The 25,135-nt window shown below is 47.4% G+C and overlaps 1 protein-coding gene across 1 annotated transcript; it reads right to left on the bottom strand.

Moving 5' to 3' along the window:
* Nucleotides 1-305: 305 nt before the first annotated feature.
* Nucleotides 306-23,221, bottom strand: LOC121291271 (zinc-binding protein A33-like). Its single transcript, XM_041212341.1, has 6 exons — nucleotides 22,799-23,221; nucleotides 19,880-19,975; nucleotides 16,089-16,322; nucleotides 11,358-11,380; nucleotides 10,024-10,142; nucleotides 306-784 (listed from the first exon to the last, which is right to left on the bottom strand). Exons 1-6 carry the CDS (start codon nucleotides 23,219-23,221, stop codon nucleotides 306-308), a joined length of 1,374 nt encoding a protein of 457 aa, XP_041068275.1.
* Between the last annotated feature and the right edge of the window lie 1,914 nt (nucleotides 23,222-25,135).

Genomic DNA, 25,135 nt, shown 5'->3' with positions numbered 1-25,135 from the left:
ATATTCAACAAGACAGCATCACAATGCTCGGGGATAGAAAATTCCAAAAGTTCTCAACCCTTTTAGTGAGGAAATTTGGCCTCATCTCAATTCTAAATGATTGCACCATTACTCTGTGCCTCCACTTCTAGATTCACCAGCCAGGGGAAATATTTTCTTAGCATCTACCTTGCCAAGCCCCTTGTTTCAATTAGATTGCCTCTCATTCTTCTTAAATTCAAGGGAAAATAGATTTAGTCTACTCAAATCTATGAGGCCTGACCGAAACACATTCACGATCATTCCCTGCCCCCCCACCCCATCTCTTAAACAACCTGGTGACAGATTTTGAGAGGCTTCGTGTTGGTGTCTGCGCTAGGGTAGAAGAAGGGGAACAGCTTCTCAGTGAAGGTGTCCGCAAAGGTGTGGAGGTGGCTCATGTTGTCGGCATTGTAGAACGAGACCTGCCCTCCTTCATGGTCCAGGTAGACGCCGATCTTTGAGTGCTCTACATGCCCGAATGTCCAGAAGCCGTTCTCCGGGGTGAGAATGACCCAGCCCTCTCGGTCGATGGATTCTGCTGCCACACCCACATCCCAGTCTGGCTGGCTGCCCACGTCCACCTCCCAGTAGTGCCTCCCTGATGTGAATCCCATCGAGCCCAGCACACAGGCGCAGAAGTCAAAGCGCTCCAGGTTCTCAGGAAGCTGCTGTGACGTGTAGGAGTACTTGGCGGCGGTCAAGTCCTCGGAGAGGACCAAGTAGGGGTTAGCGGTACTTGGGTCAAGGGTCAGCGGAGCTGGCACTGGAAGGCAGGTGGGGAAAGAAAGTTTGATTATTGGTTGAGTCATGGTCAATCTTCACGCAATTATTTATTTAATTCCACCTTGTAATATAAGGAGATCAGGAGGTATCTGCTGGGTGGCTCAGTGAGTGACCAACAACATAATCATTACAAGAAGTCATTTTAGGCAAAGGGATAAGTTATGAAACCTTGTCAAGTCAATTAAGGAATTGCTAAAGGATCCTTGCCGTTCAGCCTAAGAGGTCCGCGTCAGCCTTTACGTCCATCATTGAGACCCCTGCCACCCTTCTGAATCTCACCCCATCAACATATCCTTCCATTTCTTTCTCCCTCATGTGCTTATCTAATGCATGAATGCCTGTCACTTCAACTACTCCGTGTGGTCACGCGTCCCAAGTTCAAACCACAGGTCAATGTTTACCTCTCTGCTGAGATCGCAAAAACAAGTTACCTGGTCATTATCACATGACTGAGTTTGCTGTCCGCATATTGCCTGTCACGTTTCCTACATCAGAATATTAGGATAACCTGAGGCTGTGAAAGGCTCTGCATACCTGCAAGTCTTTCATACTTTCTTTCTATATACACCACCCATGTACAATAGCATGCATAACAGCACATATCAGTACAATTACACACCCTCAAAGGAAAGTTAGACTACAGCGGTGAGTTACCTGTTACAGTTTGATTAGCCTTTACTCCATTGTGACATAATCGATACATTTGTAGAAATTAAGAGACACTTGCATTTATTTAGCACCTTTCATAACTACAGGATGGACCAAAGTGCTTTATAGCCAGTGAAGTGCTTTTTGAAGTGTAGTCACTGTTGTAATACAGAAAAGCGTGACCAACTTACACAAAGCAAGCTCCCACAAATAATAGTGTGACAATGTCCAAACGACCTGGTTTTTTTGTGTGTGATGCTGATTGAGGGATAAATATTTGCCAGGACACCGAGAATAACTTTCCACTGCTCTCGTTCAAAATTATGATAGAGAATCTTTTACTTCCACCCCTGCAGGGAGCTGAGTCCTTGGTGTAACATCTCATTCAAAAGACAGCACATCTTCAATCATGCACTGGAGTGTCAGCGCAAATCTTCATATTCAACCTCTGGGATGAGGCTTGAACCAAGGACCTCATGACTCAGGAGCTAAAGTGCTACCAACTGAGCCGGTGCTGACACTCAGAATTCTTGTGTTGTGTTGTGTAGATCAGCATAGAAAGGTTTAATGATCTCAAACCAGATTCGCCTATTCAGAGGGGGCAACCACAGGCACATTTAGTGCTGTTCATGGCCATTGCGGTGATGTTCTCACTCACATCCACCTGTACAGCAGCACCTCTGTACTGCTGCACAGAACTCAATACTGTGGGCTGCAGGAGGAGGAGGAGGAGGAGGGGAGTCCGAATCAAGTCTGAGCAGGGCAGGCAAGGCGAGGTACGGAAGACGTGGTTAACCACACACTGTAACAGTAAATTGTACTGTATTTCCTCTCTACCCTTCACAGCTGCTCCTCCCACAGCACATTCAGCTCCTGATGAGATAAGAGCCTGGTACAGACTCAAGACCTTAAAAAGGGAATAATGTGCAGCGTTAAGGGAAAGAACAGAAGGGGCAGTGGGAATAATTGGGTAGCTCTTTCAAAGAGCTAGCACAGACACAATGGGCTGAATGGCCTCCTTCAGTGCTGTCAGGTTCCAGATCAGATCTCACCATGAATATTCATCCAATCCTAGAATCGTAAGGCCATTTAGTCCATCCTGCCTGCACCGGCTCTTTGAAAGAGATACCTAATTAGTCTCCTTCCCCTCTCTTTCCCTGCAGCCATGCTATATTTTCCATTTCAAGTATTGACCTGAATCTGTTTTCAAAGTTACTATTGAATCTGCATCGACCACGCTTTCAGTCGGTTAACAAGTCTGCCTTTTTATTCAGGCCTTAATCTCCAGAATGCCCTCCCGGAACCTTTCTGCCTCTCTTTTCCTCCTTTAAGGCACTCCAGAAAACTGACCCCTTTGACCAAGTATCTGACCTAATACCTCCCTATGCAACTGGGCATCGTATTTTGTTTCAGAATGCTTCTGTGAGGTGCACTGGAATGTTTCCTTGTGTTAAAGGTGCCTTATAAATATAAGTTTGTGTTTTTCACATGTGATTGTGCATGTTCACCATTTTCTGGGTTAATTTTTAAGATTTGCAGCGTGGGCAGTTTTCCAATCTGCGTGTAGCAAATCTTTCCTGTTTCTAATCTATGCAAGAGAGTGATCAAATTTCCTTTCACTGTTACACCCTGGGTTCAGAGTCAGTCAAAATTTGTGCATGAAGGTCCCTCAGTGTGCTGCTTGTGAGGGTCTTAAGCGACATCAGTTTAGCAAGTCAATGTTAGTTGCCAATTGATGCAAGCCCACAGGGCAAAACTGCTTCTTATTCAGTGCTGATTCATCCTAAATCTGAAATCTCAAACAAATCAAAAGGAAGACTTAGATTTAAACGCCAAAGGACAGCTGGCATGGAGCATGGAAAAAGTCATACTGATGCACCTGGGGTCGGGGCTGAAGCACATTGTTCCAGCAGTCAAGGAAGAGTTAGTTTTCAGCTGACCCTTCTAACGTCTGAACTGGGAGTGTTTGTAAGACATAAAAACAAAAAAACTGCGGATGCTGGAAATCCAAAACAAAAACAGAATTACCTGGAAAAACTAGGCAGCTCTACTCTTCATCTAACCCATGTTGTACTCGTGCTGGGAGTGTTTGATGGGGACAGTGTAGAGGGAGCTTTACTCTGTATCTAACCTGTGCTGTGCCTGTCCTGGGAGTGTTTGATGGGACAGCGTAGAGGGAGCTTTACTCTGTATCTAACCTGTGCTGTGCCTGTCCTGGGAGTGTTTGATGGGACAGTGTAGAGGGAGCTTTACTCTGTATCTAATCCATCTTGTACTTGCCCTAGGAGTGTTTGTTGGGGCAGTGCAGAGGGAGTTTTACTCTGTATCTAACCCATGTTGTACCTGTTCTGGGAGTGTTTGTTGGGGCAATGCAGAGGGAACTTTATTCTGTATCTAACCTGCATCAGACACTTGGCAGCACATGTCTGATAAAAAACATAAGGGCAGAGTAGGCCATTCAGCTCTTGGAGCCTGTTCCCACTTTCAGTTAGATCCTGGCAGATCTGCATCACAATGCCATTTACCCAGCTTTTATTCATGCCTCATGATAACCTTAACGATAATCCATCCACCATCCTGAGCATTCACAGTCTATTGAGGAGAGACTTCTAGATTTCCACTACCCTTTTAACTGAAAGATCTCCCCTCATAACCCCAATTTCTTTCCTGAATGGCCTAGCTCTATTTAAGATTGAGTCCCTTTGTTCTAGGTCCCATCACCAGTGGAAATATTGACCCAGGTTTTGGCCACACTGAAGTGGCCGAAAAGCATAAATCCCACCCCCGAACTTGGCAGTTCCCATTTTCTCAGGGGCACGAATGGGGGTATTCATGTCTCGCACATGCACAATTTACAGAGGCAGCTAGCCATTTAAATTTTCAGCTGCCTCCACTGAAGTGGGAGTTTGGTAGACCAGGAGTGTTAAAGACAGGCACTGGATACTGCAAAGGCTATGGGCCCTGGCAATATTCTGACAATGGTAGTGAAGGCTTTTGTTCCAGAACTTGCTGTGCCCCTAGCCAGGCTGTTCCAGTTTAGTTACAACACAGGCATCTACCTGGCAATGTGGAAAATTGCCTAGGTATGTCCTGTACACAAAAAGCAGGACAAATCCAACCCAACCAATTACAGCCCCCTCAATCTACTCTCCACCATCAGTAAAGTAATGGAAGGGGTCATCAGTAGTGCTATCAAGCAGCACTTGCTTAGCAATAACCTACTCAGTGATGATCAGTTTGGGATCCAGCAGGGTCACTGATGTCCTCATTACAGCAGCTTTGGTTCATACATGGACAAAAGAGCTGAACTCTAGAGGTGAGGCGAGATTGACTGCCCTTGACATCAAGGCAGCATTTGACCAAGTGTGGCATCAGGGAGTTCTTACAAAACTGGAGTCAATGGGAATCGGGGGGGAAACTGTCCGCTGGTTGGAGACATACCTAGCACAAAGGAATTTGCTTGTGGTTGTTGGAAGTCAATCATCTCGGTTCCAGGACATTGCTGTAGGAGTTCCTCAGGGTAGTATCCTAGGCCCAACCATCTTCAGCTGCTTCATCAATGACCTTCCTTCCATCATAAGTGCAGGAGTGGGGATGTTCGCTGATGATTGCACAATGTTCAGCACCATTCACAACTCCTCAGATACTGAAGCAGTCCATGTCCAAATGCAGCAAGACCTGGACAATATCCAGGCTTGGGCTGTCAAGTGGCAAGTAACTTTCATGCCACACAAGTGCCATGCAATAACCATCTCCAACAAGAGAGAACCTAGCCATCATCCCTTGACACTCAATGGCATTATCATTGCTGGATCCCCCACTATCAACACCCTGGAGGTTACCATTGACCAGAAACTAAACTGGATTAGCCATATAAATACTGTGGCTACAAGAGCAAGCCAGAGGCTAGGAATCCTGCGGCGGGTAACTCACCTGCAGACTCCCCAAAGCCTGTCCATAATCATGGAACTCCCTTCCTAACAGCACTGTGGGTGTAAATACACCACATGGGCTCCAGTCATTCAAGAAGGCAGCTCACCATCACATTCTCAAGGGCAATTAGGGATGAGTAATAAATGTTGGCCTAGCCAGCAAAGCCCACATCCCATGAATAAATTAAAAAAAAATGAATGTACCAAAAAAGTGGTAAATTCAATAAATGTCAAGCTCATTTAAACTGTCAACATACCTGTCAAGGTACAGGGTCAGGAGTGTGATGGAATACTCTCCACTTGCCTGGATGAGTGCAGCTCCAACAACACTCAAGAAGCTTGACACCATCCAGGGCAAAGCAGCCCACTTGACTAGCACCCCATCCACAAACATTCACTCCCTCCACCCCTGACGCACAGTGGCAGCAGTATGTACCATCTACAAGATGCACTGCAAGAACTCACCAAGGCTCCTTAGGCAGCATCTTCCAAATCCACGACAATATCATCTGGAAGGACAAGGGCAACAGACACATGGGAACACAACCACCTGGAAGTTTCCCTCCAAGTCACTCACATTCTGACTTAGAAATATAATCGCCATTCATTCAATGTTGCTGGATCAAAATCCTGGAACTCCCTTCCTAACAGCACTGTGGGTGTACCTACACCACATGGGCTCCAGTCATTCAAGAAGGCAGCTCACCATTACCTTCTCAAGGGCAATTAGAGATGAGCAATAAATGCTGGCCTAGCCAGCAAAGCCCACATCCCATGAACAAATTAAAAAAAAAATGAATGTACCAAAACAGTGGTAAACTCAATAAATGTCAAGCTCATTGAAACTGTCAACATACCTGTCAAAATCAAGAGTTAAAACTGCAAAAGGCACCTGTCAAAGGGAGCTTAAACTATTATGGCATTTGAAGTTCCTGCCCTTTAAATTATTAAAACATGCCTGGAGTGTTTAAAAAAATTATTTGCTTGCCATTTCACTCCATCTGTTGACATAAGCCTGAGGGTTTTCATTACTGGATTAGTGTTGCATGGCTGATTTCACAACCATCCTTTGTCACAGTAGGGTGCTTGCTATTTCACAGTTTGATTGACAACTCCAAGGGATGAAAGATTCTTCAAAATGGGACCATGAATTCCAATGCTGCTGTCATGAAGGAATTGTGCACTTGAATGAAATATTTGTTGTTATAAGTCTTTAGTGAAGCCTGCAATAGACACTTGGAACTTTGGTTTAAAGAACTTTATTTTATTTATCTCTGCATGGGCCCTGAGGTCTGCCCAGGGTGAACACTGGGTGAATTGGCATGGTAGGTATAAGGGCAAAGGGTGGTAGGTAGGGGGCATGGGTTGGCATTAGTTGGAACTAATTTGGCACAAGAGCCATGAGGGTAGGTACAGGGCATGATGTGGCATGGAGGGTACGAGAGGCAATGAGGGGTGGATACAGAGAAGTAGGTTGTCTTGGAGAGTATAAGGGGCCATGGGATGTGGGTACAGGGCATGAGGTGGCATAGGTTGGCATGGATGGGGCACAGCAAGTGTGTGTGTTGGGGGCTGTTGGTGTGACGGGTGAGGGTTGTTTTAGGTTTTATTCTTTTATTTTTATTTTGGCACACAATGCCAGACCCCTGAGGTAGGCCTGTCACCCAGCCTGCCTCTGTATCCGGCAGTCTCCTCCTTTCTTCCTTGGTCACTCACCCCGACCTCTACTCTAGTCTGTTCCCCACCCAGGACCAAAAACCTGACATCTGGGCAGCCATTTTTAAAGGTCAGGTTCATGGAAGGGGAATTCTCCCAAATCTGCTCACCCAATCCAAGCCAGTTTCTACATATGAACCCCTTCATTGCCTTTCACAGCTCAGTTTGATCATCCTTCCACCTTCTAAATTCAAGGGAATACAACCTGTCCTCACCATTCAACCCTTTAAGCCTTGGTATCATTCTGGTGAGTCAGCGCTGCACCCCCTGAGGCCAATGTATCCTTCCTGAGATATGATGCCCACATGATCTCTAGCCAGAGCTTTATATAACTGAAGCATAACTTCCACCCAGTGGTATTCCAGCTCTTGGGATAAAGGGCTAATTTCATTAGACTTGTCTTTAAAACACACGTGCACTTTCACCACCACAGTTTGTACACCCATAACAGCTGAGGCTCAGTGGGTGGCATTCTCACTTCTGAGTCAGAAGGTGGTGAGCTCAAGTCCAACTCCACAGTCTTGAGTACATAATCCAGGTTGGCTCTTTCAGTGTAGTACCAAGCGTGTGCTGCACCATCGGCGGGGCAGCATCGAGGGAATGCTGCACCATCGGAGGGTCAGCACCGATGGATTGCTGCATTGTCGAATGTCAGTACTGATGGAGGACAGCACTGTCAAGAGGGTTAGTACCGATGGAGTTCTGCAATGTCAGAGGATCAGTACCGATGGAGTAATGCATTGTTGAAGGTTTGTATTGATGATGCACTGCATTGCCAAGAGGGTCAGTACCAATGGAGTGCTGCATTGTTGAAGGTCAGTACTGACAGAGCACTGCACTGTCAAGAGGGTCAGTACTGACAGAGCACTGCACTGTCAAGAGGGTCAGTACCAAGAGAGTGCTGCAATGTCAGAGGATCAATACTGAGGGAATGCTGCACTGTCAGAGAATCAGTGCTGAGATAGTGTTGCAGTACTGAAGATACAGCCTTTCGAATGAGATGTTAAACTGAGGCCCTGTCTTCCCTCACTGGTGATAGTTGAAGTGTCCTGATACTACTTGAGATTATTGCCTTGGATGATTGGTCTTCATCCGTCAGTCACCAAGAAAGACCAATTTACGTTGCTGATTGTGGGAGTTTGCTGCGTGCAAATTAACTGCTGCTACATTTCCAAAGTTACAACACTGAGCACACTCGAAAAGTACTTCATTGCCTGTAAGTTGCTTAATTGCTTTGGGACATAGAAGGCTCAATAAACATGCTTTCTCTCTATCTCAGAAAATATTTTGCTCTTGTTTCACTCAGCTCCAAGTGGACGATCTTATATTATGTACGATATAACCTGCATGCTTTTGATTGCAATATCCTGGCTGTGGAAAAGCAAATGGTCAGCGAGAAGACTTGCACTGTCAAAATTCACAATGGCAGTTTCCCTCTGACTACTTTATCTCTATTCATCATTTCTAGCTCCAGGTTGACTATGCCCTGAGACTGAAAAGCCTTAGGATGATATTAACCCACTCATTATCACGCTGCCTGTGGTAAATCAACACCTTGAGAGAGTGGGCGTATGAAACCACCATATGAAGGCGCAGCACAGCAGTGCAGTCATATCGCGACTCACTATCTGTGGCTGGTTTTAAGCAGACTTGTCTTGCAGCTTTATCTTGTAAACACTCACTCCTGCCTATACATATGAGTGGCAATGCAGCACCTGATTAACGAACAGGAAGCACTGACTGAGGGTAAAGTGGGGGATTGGGGTCATTTGGGCTGGAGAGGGTAGACATGGTGTGGCCTCGGAGTAAAGGCTGGGCCCAGGTTTGCTCTTGGCATATTTTGATGATTTGAGCTTGTCTAGACGATGCAGAAGTAGAAAGTGTAAGCCTTGCACAGTAATGGATGAGTTTGCATTGATATAGTGCCTTTTGTGGCATCCAAAGCATTTTCCAGCCAATGAAGTACTTTCTGAAGTAATTGTTTCTTTGCAGTGTAGTTACTGTTGTGGTATAGGTAACACAGTGGTCGATTTGTACACAACAAGCTCCCACAAACTGCACTGTGGTAAGGTTTAAATAAATAAAGTGTTGTTGGGGGATGTATTTTGGCCAGGACAACAGGAAGAGCTCCCCTGCTCTTCTCCGAAATAGTGCCATGGGACCTGTTGTGTCCACAATGAGAGAGCAGTGGCTTCATATCTCATGCAGGAGATGGCATCACTGACAGTGCTGCAATCCCTCAATGCTGCCGTGGAAGTGTCAGCCTAGATTTATTTTTATTTCCGTGCAAATTTGTGGGTTCAAATCCTGCTCCGGAGACTTGAGCCCATAATCCATGCTGGCGCTCCAGTGCAGTACTCAGGGTGCGCTGTGCTGTCTCTCAGACAAGGCATTGTACTGGAGGAGTTGCCTCCACTCTCGGGTGAAAGTTAAAAATCCCACAGCACCATTTCAAGGAAGAGCAGGGGAGTTATCCCCGGCATCCTGGCCCATACTTATCGACAAACCAACATCACCAAATTACAGATTAGCTGGTCATTTGTCTTACAACGGTTTGAGGGATCTTGCTGTGCACAGGGGCAGTCACGCATCCTACAATTCAACGACAACCACAATTCCAAAAATTGTGTAATGGGCTGTAAAGCATTTTGGGATGTCCTGAGGCTGTGGAAGGCTTTATATAAATGCAAGCTCTTTTCCTTTTATTTTTTAGCCTGTATATTGGTGCGTGGGAGGGGAAACATAGAAACGTAGAAAATAGGAGCAGAAGTAGGTCACTCAGCCATTCAAGCCTGCTCCACCATTCAGTATCATCATGGCTGGTCCTCTATCTCAACGCCGTACTCCCACTCTCTCCCCATACCCCTTGATGCCTTCAGAAATCAATCTATTGCTTGTTGTTTGCAGTTGTATGGTACCTCACCTGGACTGATGAGCTTTCTCATCTTTTTCCACACCGCGTACTGCAGGGGTCCTTGAAAGGAGCCGATGTTCAACCGGCTGGCGGGAATGACCGCACAGTTCGCCATCCCTTGCTTCAACCTGTCGATCGTAACAGATGGCGTCTCCGGTTAATTATTTTAGCGGCTTGAAGTCCGCTCGCTTCCCTCCATCACTCCCCACCCTTCCCCATCAGGTTTCAATGGATAGATTAGGATTCAATGGTCAATGAGCCCAGGATTCCTTGGGCTGGGCAGGGCCAAAGCCTGATTTCACCAACACTCGCCCTCAACCCACCCCCGCGCCCCCATCCTCAATACCCCACCCCCTGCCACCCCCCACCCCATGGGGTTGGGCGGGAGGTGCCTAGGTTTATCCTGGTTCTGGTGCGATTCCACCCAGTTTAGAATTGCCTTTAAGTTCCAGTTGTCTGTGGATCCTCCCTCACGTTATGTGGTTGTGTGGGGTGGAGATCTACAGGGTATTCTGCTCTGACTTACGCAGGTTCTGGGCTCCTGTGACTCCCTTTGAAGCCTCTTGTAGGCCCAGGACCTTCACAAGGACAAAACGCGTGACCCTCCCCAGGAGGGGATTAATTACCTTGACCTGGGCACATTGGCTCCATTGATGGTCAATAGCTGGTCTTTGGCTCAGTTGGGAGTCTTGGGAAGATTGGCATCCTGCAACCAAGGGTTCCAAGCACAATTGGGTTTAGGCCGGCAGGGGAATGGGTGGGCTGTGAGAATCGGCTGTTCCTCCCAGCTACGGAAGTGGACTATCCCCAAGGCCACCTGATGAGGTACTTCATCCGGTGCCAGGGCCGGTGCCTTCACCGCATTTATGCTTTGAGAGTGGACTCCCTAGGAATGTCAAGCCCCTTTTCTCAAGCAACACAGGAAAAAGTTCTTGTCTGTGCTGTTGATTCTGACCCTGCAACAATTTGCAACACTGCAAATTATAAGGAATTATAAGGAAGAGATATGTTTCCTAGTCTTAAATTATTTTGTAATTTTCTTAATTTCTCTTGTCTTAATTGTAATCCAGCAGGCTGTGCTGGCTGTATATGAATGTACATTTATGTGTGTGTGTGTGTGTGTGTGTGTGTGTGTGTGTGCATGTGTGTTACAATGTGCATCGTGCATATATGTGTGTGTATTGCATATATCTCTTCCAACTTGAACATGTGTGTCTCTTGCATCTCTACACACGTTTGTATGTGCGTATCTATGCATGTGCACCTATGCACGTGTGTGTGTGTGTGTGTGTGTGCGCACTTAAGAAAATTGCAAAATGAGACCATGACTGTTGAGATCTTACCTTTCTGTCAGGTCTTTGACATCCTGTGAGATAGGAATAAAAGAAATACAAGAATACTTATTATCATAAATTACAGTACCACGTTCCAACAGTTCAAAGGTGCTTCATTCAATGAATTACTTATTTGAAGTGGCAACTCTTGTTAATTAGGCAAATGCAGCAGCCATTTTGCAGTAGCAACAAGTGACGGTGGATAAGGGGGGAGTGGATAATAATGCAGGATAGAGAAAGAGCCCCAGTGGGAAGCAGGTCAGAGAGGTAGGTTTTAAGCAGTGCCTTAATGGAGGAAAGTGAGCGAGAAAGGAAGGGAATTCCAGAGCTTGGGACAGAGGCACTTGAAGACGCTGCCACCAATGGTGGAATAATTAAAATTGGGGAGGCTCAGAATTAAAGGAGTACAGATGTCTCAGAGGATTGTTGGGTTGGGGCATAATTCAGAGATAGGGAGGGGCAAGGACATGGAAAGATTTGAAAACAAGGATGAGAATCTTAAAATTGACCTGGAGCCCCTAATGTGGGTCAGCAAGCAAAGGGATGATGGACAAACAGGACTTAGTGCAAATTAAATAAGACATAGCAGCAGAATTTTGGATGACCCCAAGTTGGTGTGGAGGAAAAACATTGCTGGAGTGAGCTGGGAATAGTTGGTGAATGGGTGTGACAATAAATTGGATGAGGAAATGGGCTGAGTAGAAAGGAAACCCTTCTGTATCAAAGAGAAACTGATACATACAATTTATTGCTCAGGCTTATCAACAGAATGGCTACACATTCCAACAACACATCCTGCCAACACACCCCTCCAGCAATGCCCTCCAGCAATGCCCTCCAACACATCCCTCCAGCACACCCCTCCAGCACACCCCTCCAGCACACCCTTCCAACACTGCCCTCCAGCACACCCCTCCAGCACACCCCTCCAGCACACCCCTCCAGCACACCCCTCCAGCACACCCCACCAGCACACCCCACCAGCACACCCCTGCAGAACACCCCTCCAACACTGCCCTCCAACACTGCCCTCCAACACTGCCCTCCAACACTGCCCTCCAGCACACCCCTCCAACACTGCCCTCCAGCACACCCCTCCAACACTGCCCTCCAGCACATCCCTCCAGCACACCCCTGCAGCACTGCCCTCCAGCACTGCCCTCCAGCACACCCCTCCAGCACACCCCTCCAGCACACCCCTCCAGCACACCCTTCCAGCACTGCCCTCCAGCACTGCCCTCCAGCACTGCCCTCCAGCACACCCTTCCAACACTGCCCTCCAGCACTGCCCTCCAGCACACCCCTCCAACACTGCCCTCCAACACTGCCCTCCAGCACACCCCTCCAGCACACCCCTCCAGCACACCCCTCCAGCACTGCCCTCCAGCACTGCCCTCCAACACACCCCTCCATCACTGCCCTCCAACACACCCCTCCATCACTGCCCTCCAACACACCCCTCCATCACTGCCCTCCAACACACCCCTCCATCACTGCCCTCCAACACACCCCTCCATCACTGTCCTCCAACACACCCCTCCATCACTGTCCTCCAACACACCCCTCCATCACTGCGCTCCAACACACACACACCTCCATCACTGTCCTCCAACACAAACACACCTCCATCACTGCCCTCCAACACACCCCTTCATCACCGTCTTTCAACACACCCCTCCATCACTGCCCTCCAACACACAACTCCATCACTGCCCTCCAACACACCCCTCCATCACTGTCCTCCAACACACCCCTCCATCACTGTCCTCCAACACACCCCTCCATCACCGTCCTCCAACACACCCCTCCATCACCGTCCTCCAACACACCCCTCCATCACTGTCCTCCAGCACACCCCTCCATCACTGCCCTCCAACACACACCCCCATCACTGCCCTCCAACACACCCCTCCATCACTGTCCTCCAACACACACACACCTCCATTACTGTCCTCCAACACACACACACCTCCATTACTGTCCTCCAACACATCCCTCCATCACTGTCCTCCAACACATCCCTCCATCACTGTCCTCCAACACATCCCTCCATCACTGCCCTCCAACACACCCCTCCATCACTGCCCTCCAACACACCCCTCCATCACTGCCCTCCAACACACCCCTCCATCACTGTCCTCCAACACACCCCTCCATCACTGCCCTCCAACACTGCCCTCCAACACTGCCCTCCAACACTGCCCTCCAACACTGCCCTCCAACACACACACACCTCCATCACTGCACTCCAACACACACACACCTCCATCACTGTCCTCCAACACATCCCTCCATCACTGTCCTCCAACACACCCATCCATCACTGTCCTCCAACACACCCCTCCATCACTACACTCCAACACACACACCCCTCCATCACTGTCCTCCAACACATCCCTCCATCACTGTCCTCCAACACACCCCTCCATCACTGCCCTCCAACACACCCCTCCATCACTGCCCTCCAACACACCCCTCCATCACTGCCCTCCAACACACCCCTCCATCACTGTCCTCCAACACACCCCTCCATCACTGTCCTCCAACACACCCCTCCATCACTGCCCTCCAACACACCCCTCCATCACTGCCCTCCAACACACCCCTCCATCACTGCCCTCCAACACACCCCTCCATCACTGCCCTCCAACACACCCCTCCATCACTGCCCTCCAACACACCCCTCCATCACTGCCCTCCAACACACCCCTCCATCACTGTCCTCCAACACACCCTCCATCACTGCCCTCCAACACACCCTCCATCACTGCCCTCCAACACACAAACACACCTCCATCACTGTCCTCCAACACACCCCTCCATCACTGTCCTCCAACACACCCCTCCATCACTGCCCTCCAACACACCCATCCATCACTGTCCTCCAACACACCCCTCCATCACTGCCCTCCAACACACCCCTCCATCACTGCCCTCCAACACACCCCTCCATCACTGCCCTCCAACACACCCCTCCATCACTGCACTCCAACACACCCCTCCATCACTGTCCTCCAACACACCCCTCCATCACTGTCCTCCAACACTCCCCTCCATCACTGCCCTCCAACACACACACACCTCAATCATTGCCCTCCAACACACCCCTCCATCACTGTCCTCCAACACACCCCTCCATCCCTGCCCTCCAACACACCCCTCCATCCCTGCCCTCCAACACACCCCTCCATCACTGTCCTCCAACACACCCCTCCATCACTGTCCTCCAACACACCCCTCCATCACTGTCCTCCAACACACCCCTCCATCACTGTCCTCCAACACACCCCTCCATCACTGCCCTCCAACACACCCCTCCATCACTGTCCTCCAACACACCCCTCATCACTGCCCTCCCACACACCCCTCCATCACTGTCCTCCAACACATCCCACCAACACACTACTCCACCACACCCTTGCAGCACTGCCCTCCAAACAGCCTTCCAATGCGGCCTTCCAACACAGCCATCCAACGCATCCCGCTGACACATCCCTCCAATGCAGCCCTCCAACGCAGCCCTCCAACCACCTCTCTCTAAAACAACATGCAGCTTCTCTGCAAGAAATGTAAATAAAGTCTCCCAACTTTTACTTGAACCTTCACCAGAACAACTGATAGAAATGTGGGTATAACTTCTGTTTAAATGACCTGACAACACATGACCCACCAGAATTCTTGTGGAATTAAACAATATAGAGACCATGCTGGCAACCCCCACACACCACACCACCCCCACCCAGACCCCACCCCCCACCTGCCCCCTGCCCCTGCCTCAAACCACCACACCAGCTCCCAAGTCCCATTGAGAAACATTTCTAAAACACTTTGGTCTTGATATTCCACTGGCCTCTCTGGTCTCCCACTGTAACTTCAATGAGAGACTGTATCACCACCCAACACAACAATAGCACAAATGGCAGAAGATGGGAGAATCCCTGTGGAATATCACCCAGGCTCACAATTCTTTTAAGATCTCTGCTGCCCTCAAATTCTGTCCACCCCAGAGCAGCCCCCATTCCCTTTGACCCTGCATTGGTGGCCGTGCTTTCAGCCGTCTCTCTCTCTCCCTTTCTTTCTTTCTCCCTGTCTCTGTCTCTCTTTCTCCCTCTCCTCCCTTAATGACTCTCTGTAAAATCTATACCTTGGCCAAGCTTGTTGATCTCCAATCTGCTATCCTGCTAAGCGGTTTGCTTCTTTGAAATATCTTTCATTACATTAACTGCAAGTTGTTGTTGTATGGTTAAGTATTTAAAATTCATTCTTTCGTGGGATGTGGCATTAGTGACAAAGCCAGCATCTGTTGCCCATCCCTAGTTGCCCTTGAACTGAGTAGCTTGCAAGGCCATGCAGAGGGCAGTTGAACCACATTGCTTTGGGCCTGAAGTCACATGTAGGCCAGACCAGGTAAGAAGAGCAGATTTCCTTCCCCTAAAGGGGATGAGTGAACCGGATGGGTTTTTACAACAATCAGTGATCGTTTCATGGTCACCATTACTGAGACTAGCTTTCAGTTCTGGATTTCATTAATTGAATTCAAATTCTGCCAGAGTGGGATTTGAACCCAAGTCCCCAAAGCTTTAAACTGGGCCTTTGGCTTGCTAATCTAGTGACATTATCACTACATCACCACCTCAACCATTCTGGCCCAAGCCCAAAGGAGAGATCCATCTTCGGCCTGATTCCTAGCTCCTATCCTTCCCCAGAATACACAGAGTACGGGGTTCCTGTTACTCTTACCTGGAGTAAGCAAACCGGATCCTCCTCGCTCAGTCTCTGTTGAATATTGACAATCACGGTTTCCAGGGTGGATTTCTCATTGTGTAGTTTCTTGAGGTTCTCCTCCATCTCTTGCAGGAGCTTGTGTTCCTCCCCTCGAAGCCTTCCCAGGACCTCTTCCTGCTCCTTCTGAAGGAACACGCGGAGCACATCAAACTCCGAGATGATGCGCCTCTTTATGGTATCTGTCCTGTCCTGTTTAATGAACGACAGGATGAGCTAGTAACTGTTTTAATTTGCCCACCCCCATCCTCCACCCCTGCCACCCCACGAGTTCATCATTCCCCAACATTTTTCCCTGATTAAACCCCACTAGGGGTAGACGTCCTCTGGCGACTCGGCCCCAGCAGCCCCTCCTTGTAAGAATTGAGAAAACTCTTACCTTAGAAGGCCTAATTCTGTTTCCACCTGACAGCCACTTCTGTTTCACCACAGAAGGAGGCTTTTCAGCCCATCATGCCTGTGCTGGCTCTTTGAAAGAGCTATCTAATTAGTCCCACTCCACTGCTTTTTCTGCATAGCCCTGTAAATATTTCCTTTTCAAGTATTTATCCAATTCCTTTTACAAGTTACTATCGAATCTGCCTCCACTGCCCTTTCAGGCAATGCATTCTGGATCATAACTCACTGTGTAAAAATAATTCTCTTCTTCCCTCTGGTTCTTTAGGATTGTCTTAAATCTGTGTCCTGTAGTTTTCAACCCTCCTGACAATGGAAACAGTTTCTACTCATGCACCCTCTCCAAGGCTTTGACATCCTTCCTAAAGTGTAGTGCTCAGAATTGAACACGACACTCCAGCTGGGGGCTAACCAGTGTTTTATAGAGTTCTCCTCACCTGGCTCTTTTGGCAATTATTTTTAATCTGTGTCTATAATGACAGTTTCTCCTTATTTACTCTCTCAAAACCCTTAATGATTTTGAATGCCTCCATTAAGCCTCCCCTTAACTTTCTCTGTTCTTTTTAGCAATGACTAGTGTCAAGCAGGAGAGGAAACCTTTGGCAATTTTCTCTAGTTGCTCAGGAGCCTGAGATAAACTAGACGACCCAAAATAGATCATTTAACTGAACACAGCCTAGGAATCAAAGCCAAGCCTTCTGGAGCGTACAGTCAGTGTTGTACTGATTGATGTAATTACGACCAGGCCACCTGAGAGAGTTAAATGTGGCCTACTAGTGCACTATGTTAGGCCTGTGATGTCCCTTGAGACCAGCTGCAGTCTCAGATCCCCTTTCCTCCCTCCATCTGCGGAGAGAGTTTGCCTCCAGTTATTGGCTCCTTCATGAGCATGTCATTATTGTGGGGTCAGGAAGATAGGAACATATTGCCATCTTCATGGATCTCTGAAGTGCAACGTGCCAAACCGCTCCCAGGGCTGTCCTGATGCTTCAAGCAGTAAAGGGCACTACCTGATGTTAAACAGAGTCTGACAGACCAGGAAGGTGCAAATTATGGTCAATGGCTAGTCTTTGCTGTCAGTGTCCCGACAAGAGACAACAGAGATAATGTAATTGGACTCAATCGCTTTGCTCTACTGAGGAATAATGTCAGCTGGAGTTCCTTATCCTATCAATTAATATCCTCATTAGATATTAATATCCGCCTTTGCATGAGGATGTGCTCAGCTTACCTATGAGGTCCGTACAGCCTCCTGCCGTAGCCATGTATCACGCAGTGTTACATGATCACTATGGTGAGGGAATGAAGGTTGGCAGATGGTGGGTGGAACTGTAACCAGGCCCTGAAAAAATGGAAGAGGACAAAATACAATGTCCCCGACTACTGTGATTGGGTATAGTAGCATAATGGTAATCTCACTGGGCCTATAATCCTGGGCTAATGATTTGGAGCATGTGACTTCAAATCACACCACAGCAGCTGCAGAATTTAAATTCAATTAATTAAATAAAATCTGGAATTAAGAAGCTTGTATCCGTAATTGTGATCAGATAGCTACTAAATTGTTGGTAAAATCCATCTGGCTCACAAATGTCCTTTAAGGAAGGAAATCTGTCACCTTTATTTGGTCTGGTCCTACATGTGACTCCAGACCTACAGCAAAGTGGTTGACTCTTAACTGCCCTCTGAAATGATCTAGCAAGCCACTCAGTTGTGTTCAAGAAGCAGGCTCATCACCACCATCCCAAGGGTAATTAGGGATGGGCAATAAATGCTGGCTTTGCCAGTGATGCCCAGATCCTGTGAATGAAGAAAATTAAATTGGATAGGGTATGGGGATAATAGATGACATAAAGCCAAGATTAGTCCAGTTCACCTTTTGCCATCATAGTAGTCTATGGCTCAGAAATAAAATGGGGTTAGATTTCCTGCACACGTACCTGGATCATTAGGAATCTGGGAACTTGAGGTTGGAAGGTGCTCATGAGCTCTGCCAGTTTGAAATGGATGGAAAGTCAGTTCCATAATAGATGTACGACCTGCCTTACCTGATTTTTCTTTATTCACTGCACTTGAGTAATCCAGTAGCCCTAAGATGCAAGGCAAGAAAATATGGCCTGATGTCTGCCTGCAATCCTATTGTAAGGGATAGACCAGAGCACCAAACTCTGGCACTCTGCTATTGTTTTCACGCTTTGCATTCCGCACTGGAGAAGCATGTGAAGTAGGATTCACGGCATGATGTGAATGGTCCTTCCTTGGCTGTAACCTTCCCTATGCCAGCTAGTAGGGTGGCTAATCCAACATGGCAAGAGGGTGTCTATGGCCTCCTGCAATTACAGTGAGGGGATGGTCACCTACAGTTATTGAATGCAAGTATCTTGCTGGATGTCGATTCTGAAATTGCAGGCAGAGTTGTGTTCTCTACACAATGGAACTGCCTGGAGTAGAGGGTCAAACCCTGTATCCTCTCACTCAGCAATCAGAGTGCTATACCAAGTCAAGGCTGGTTTGACATTGAATTGTCTGTCTCATTCAGAAGGTTTACAGGTTCACTGTTCAGTGAATTGGAAAATGTAACTCTGATGCAGTGGAGGTCTACTCTTGCAAAAGAGTAGAGGAAGATTTGCTCTGCATGGACTGGATCTCAGAGTACTTCTACTGAAAATGGATGCCTGCAGAGCCAATGTGTTCCATTTCCCATCATTTTATCCCTGAGGAGAGTTAACATAGTCAACTGTCCCAAGGTTATCAGGCATAATTTGGTTCCAGGAATGAGAGATTTTAGCTACTAGAGGAGAAACTGTGGATGTTCTTCTTGAAGCTAAGAAGATTGAGGGGAGATTTGATAGAGGTGTAGATTATGGCAGATTCACATAAGCTAGATAATGAAAGTTCCTACTCATAGATCATACAAGTGCTATGGGATACAGATTTAAGATTTTGTGCGAAAGATGCGGGGGATGGGGGGATGTGGTGGATGTGAGGATGAGGTTTTTCTAAGCAGCAAGTGGAAGCGGAGATTATCAATGATTTCAAAAGGAAATTGGATGGCTACTTGAGGGAAATTAACTTGTAGGGCTATGGGGATAGAGTGGAGTAATGGGACTGACTGGATGGCACTACAGAGGGCCAGCATGGACTCCATGGACCAAATGGCCATCTTTTGCACCGTAACGACTCTACGACTCCTTGACACTGTCTCCACAACCATGATAATCACACATTTTGTCAAAAGTACAGCATTTAAAAGCAAAAATACTTGATGCCAGTCCTCTGCCAGTTCAATGGGACTGGTCTGCTTTTGTTTGCAAATGTGCTGATTGTAACACCAAGGAAGCCAGAACAATTACCTTGAGTTCCAGAACCTTCTTTTCCTGGCTGGCTTCGATCCCGCTTATCGCTTCTACTCGCTTCTCTAGTTGAACTGAAGATTCCTTCAGCTTCTCCTACAACAGAAATTCTAGTCAATGACACCATGAGCCATGTCTTGGGTTTCAATTGCATTGCTTTAGTTTTCACAGTGATCAGAGATAAGGTTATGTTATTCTGGCTGCTGTTTGCTTCTAACTCTCACTGAGCTCTCTGTGCATTCAGTTTACCACAGATATTGGTGGTTAGAGGGTTTCCTGTACAGCTGTGAAAGTTGTCATTATTTATCTCATTCAAAGTATTGGTAGAAACTCCGGAACTCAACCACTGAAAATCTCTTTTCGACAAGTGCTGTTGCTTTAAATGATGGGACACTCTCCACCTGCCTGGATAGATTGAATCCAGCTGGAACAACACTCAAGACACCCAACACCATGCAAGATAAAGCAGCTGCTTGATTGTCACGCTGTTCACCACCTTAAACATTCACTCCCTCCACCACCGACACACAGTATCAGCAGTGTGTATCACCTATAAGATGCACTGCAGCATTTCACCAAGGCTCCTTCGACAGCGCCTTCCAAACCTGCAACCTCTACTAGCTTGAAGGGCAAGAGCAGCAGATGCATGTGAACACCACCACCTGCAAGCTCCCCTTCGAGCCACACACCATCCTGACTTGGAAATATATCATCGTTCCTTCACTGGCGCTGGGTCAAAATCCTGAAACCCTCTTCCTAATAGCACTGCGGGTGTACCTGCATCAGATGGGCTGCACCAGTTCAAGAAGGTGACTCATTATCACCTTCTCAAGGGCAATTAGGGAAGGGCCTCGCTAGCAATGCCCACATCCTGAGAATGAATTCCAAAAAAAAAGCATTTGGGTTTCTGACCCAGACATTAACCCTCTAGTTTGTAAGTTCTCAGTGCTGATCTGGGCTATAATGTGTGACTAGCACAGGAAAGGGATGCCTTCTGCAGTCAGGATTGCTGCCTATTGTTGGGCAGCTTTACTCTTCATCCAACCCAGCATGTACATCAACTGTAACTTATGTGGAACTTTACATCATACCTCACGAGTATTGGATTTGGATTGTGTCATGGCAATTTCACCTTATGGTGGGAGTACTTGTTGGGACTGAGTACAGGGACAGTGAGCAGTGAGCTTTTCTGTAAGTGACATCAATCAAGATAGGCAGTGTGGAAAGTATTTTGTGATACTCCCAACTCATTGAGATCCTGAGCGAGGGCTGTTCAGTTATGCAGTATTGGTGGACCTTTGCCCTGTGTCTAACCCACAGCGTTAAAGACACAGGATTGTATGATGATGATAATGGGCACTTTGCTTTGGTTTTCACAGTGATCTGAAAACTGATACATGCTACTCGGATGAAGGGTAAAACAATGTGGGAAATGGAACATGGAGGAAATTTTGATGGTTTGGTTCTTTGTTTCATGCTTTGGAGCCAAGTTGTACAGAATCAGAAGATTCCAGGTCGGATCATCAGCCTTGGCTCAGGAGGAGATAGGAGAGCTGGGCTCAGTACCTTTGGGGAGGGAAAGATATCAATCTGGATTTGTATTCCTGACTGACAGCTTGATACTCCAGTCGGAAATTTCTTCATTCATGGGATGTGGGCTCCATTGGCTGGGCCAGCATTTATTGCCCATCCCTAAGTTGCCCTTGAGAAGGTGGTGGATGAGCATCCTTCTTGAACCGCTGCAGTCCATGTGGTGTAGGTACACCCACAGTGCTGTTAGAGAGGGAGTTCCAGTATTTTGACCCAGCAACAGTGCAGGAACGGTGATATATTTCCAAGTCAGGATGGTGTGTGGCTTAGAGGGGGACTTCCAGGTGGTGGTGTTCCTATGTGTCTACTCCCCTTGTGCTTCTATATGGTGGCAGTTGTGGGTTTGGAAGATTTGGAAAGCATGCCAGATAATCCGTCTCAGGCAGCAGTGGTATTGAACTAAAAACAAAGAGAAAGACTTGCATTCCTATTGTGCCTTTCATGGCCTGAGGACATTTCACATTGCTTTACAGCCAATGACTTACTTTTGAAGTGTAGTCACTTTTGCAACCTAGGAAGTGCAGCGGCCATATTGCACACAGCAAGGTCCCACAGCGTGATAGAGACCAGACAACCTGTATTGCTGATGCTGATTGAGTGATAAATATTGGCCCAGTACACTGGGAAGAACAACTTTTCTTCTGTGAAATAGGGCTACAGGATCTTAAAAACATCCATCCGAGTGGGCAGACATCCCCCCCAAAAGACAGCCCGTCCCTTGTTGCTGTGTTGGAGTGTCAGACTGGATTATATGCTCGAGTCTTGCGAGTGGGGCTGGAACTCATGATCTCCTGACTCAGTGGTGAGAGTGCTACCACTAACTACCATAGGCTGCCTGTTATAGAGCCTACCCTACATTCATTGCCATTGAATGGAACTGCATAGCAGGCAGGACAGACAGCAGCTGGCCAATGCAATAACACCCAAGCTGAATTCTGACCCCTGTACCCGTGGACTTTGGTTAAGGTTGGGGCTCAGGCAAGGCTGAGAGAGTGCTCATAGCCTAGTAACATGGAGAGAAATTGCATATTCATCCCTCAGTCAAGGAGCTGATGGGATTGGTGGTGTTGCAATTTTACGTCCCGCTTGATTTTATTTCCCATTGAAGTCAATGGGAAGCAATATTAGGCAGGGGTGTAAAACTGTCAAGCAGGATTCTCAATGGGTGAGTTAGATTACAATTATCTCTGCTCCATCTAGAATCAGATATGCAGAATCGCCAGCACACATTACAAGAGTCAACAGTCAGCAGTACAAGACCACCCACTGTCTTTGCAAATGACACCAGGGGAGTATAGCAATTCAATGTGAAAAGGGGGAGCTTCTTACTTGGCAGAACTGCACTGTCTCATGGATGGGGACGATTTGGTGATCTTTGTGCTCCTTGGAGACGCCGCACACCACACAGATGGCCTCCTGATCATCCTGGCAGTACAACTTGAGCTTCTCTTCATGCCTGGGACAAAGCACTGGCCCTGGGTCCCCGGAGGGAACTGGAGTGTCCAGTCGCAGCTGCCGCACCCTCTCCACGATGTTGGCCAGCAAGCGGTTGCTCTTGAGCCGGAGCTGGGGGAAGGTCTCCTGGCACTGAGGGCAGCTGAATCCAGATTCCAGCTCCCCCCAGAAGTCAGCGATGCAGGACCGACAGAAGTTATGCTCGCACTCCAGCCGCACTGGGTCCTGGTACAAGTTCAGGCAGATGGGGCAGGTCACCTCACTTGTTAGACCCTCAGCCAGGATCCAGGAGGACATGGTGACCCCGTCGATCGATAGACTTTGACCTGTTTTCAATGAACAAGACGTCAAGACAAATTCATGATTGTGAGTCACGCAGAGTTTAAACCAAGGAGTATCAACTGAAATATTTCATTCATTGTACCATCATGTAGATGCAGAGATTAAAGAGGAGGGCTGAAAAATTGAACTAAGAGAGAGAGGATAAAAGAGATGGAAGGAAAAAAGTAAAACTAAATCTCCAACCACAACTAAATTCTGATGGAATGAAATTTCACACTTATAAAATTAAATTTTCAATACCAGAGAGGTTATTTAACATGAATTATGGCTTATCATACCATTGCAAATTCACTTACATCTGAATGCATAAGCTCTAACTTTTTCAGATGTGTTTGGTGCAGAACTCATGGATAAGTACTGCCCAGACATGTTTTTAAACAAATGCTTCACTTTTTCTTTTATGGACCTGTTGGCCTCTTCCTTGCCCACCTCTGTCTTTCATATTCTTTGCCTCTTGCTCCCTTCCTTTCTCTAACTTCTTTCTACAGTTTGGAAATTATTGCAATATCAATGGATAAAAAGGTAACAGCAAGGGGGCTGTTTTAACTTAAGCTGCCCATCAGGGAGCTGATTTCACACCCTATCCATTTTCCATCTCCACTGAAGTCAATATCTCAGTGGATGTAAAACACTCCACCAAACGCAGCCCATTAGGCGATACATTCCTTTGAATTGCGTTGGCACAATATTTCTTTGCCTCCTGCTTTAACACAGGTGATAAGTCATTTAAATTAAGCTGACTTCCATGAACGCCTTGGTCTGTTTAGCAACTTTATTCCCATTTTTCTATCTTTTCCTCTTTTCTCTCTGTGAATTTCTTTCTCACCTCTCTTCCTGTTTTCACCCAGCCTGTATCTTTCTCTGCCCCGGTCCCTTTCTCTGTTCACTTTCCTAGCTTCCGCTTCCTGCTTTCATTCTCAATCCCTCTTTCTTGCTGGGTGGAGGTAATTTTAAGCATGACCCGAGAAAGGGGGCAGATTTGGGTCAGACACTCCTTTTAAACCCTGCCTGATTTTACCACCCCACCCCCCACTCCCCCCGCCGCCATTTACTGCAAAGCAGAATAAAATTGGATGGGATGTAGACATGAACCAGTTCATGTTTCCACTGGGTCAGGTGGGCTAAAATTTCCCCCTCTCGTTCTTTCTGTGCTTTCTCTCTCTCTCCTTGATCCTACCTGTCCTCTTGTTGCAATCTCTTCTCATGTTCCTCATGACACTAGGAAGTTCTGAGGAACAAAGGGACCTTGGTGTGTGTGTCCATAGATCTCTGAAGGTGGAGGGGTATGTTAGTGGGGTGGTGAAAAAGGCAAATGGGACACTTGCCTTTATCAATCGAGGCATAGATTACAAAAGTAGCAGGGTCATGTTGAAGTTGTATAGAACTTTGGTGAGGCCACAGCTGGAGTACTGTGTGCAGTTATGGTCACCACATTATAGGAAGGATGTGATTGCACTGGAGGGGGCGCAGAGGAGATTCACCAGGATGTTGCCTGGGATGAAACATTTAAGTTATAAAGAGAGGTTGGATAGACTTGGGTTGTTTTTGTTGGAGCAGAGAAGACTGAGGGGTGACCTGATCGAGGTGTACAGGATTATGAGGGGCATGGACAGGATGGATAGGGAGCAGCTGTTCCTGTTAGTTCAAGGGTCAGTCATAAGGGGGCATAAGTTCAAGGTGAGGGACAGGAGGTTTAGGGGGGATGTGAGGAAAAACTTTTTTACCCAGAGGGTGGTGATGGTCTAGAATGCGCTGCCTGGGAGGGTGGTGGAGGCAAGTTGCCTCGCATCCATGCTGAATGAACACTTGGCACATCAAAACATTCAAGGCTGTGGGCCAACTGCTGGTAAATGGGATTAGGTCGGTAGG

The sequence above is a fragment of the Carcharodon carcharias genome, chromosome 19 (genome assembly GCF_017639515.1).
Source record: "Carcharodon carcharias isolate sCarCar2 chromosome 19, sCarCar2.pri, whole genome shotgun sequence".
NCBI classification, from domain to species: domain Eukaryota; kingdom Metazoa; phylum Chordata; class Chondrichthyes; order Lamniformes; family Lamnidae; genus Carcharodon; species Carcharodon carcharias.
Note: the sequence above shows the minus strand (reverse complement) of the source record. Positions and strands in the feature narration are given on the sequence as shown.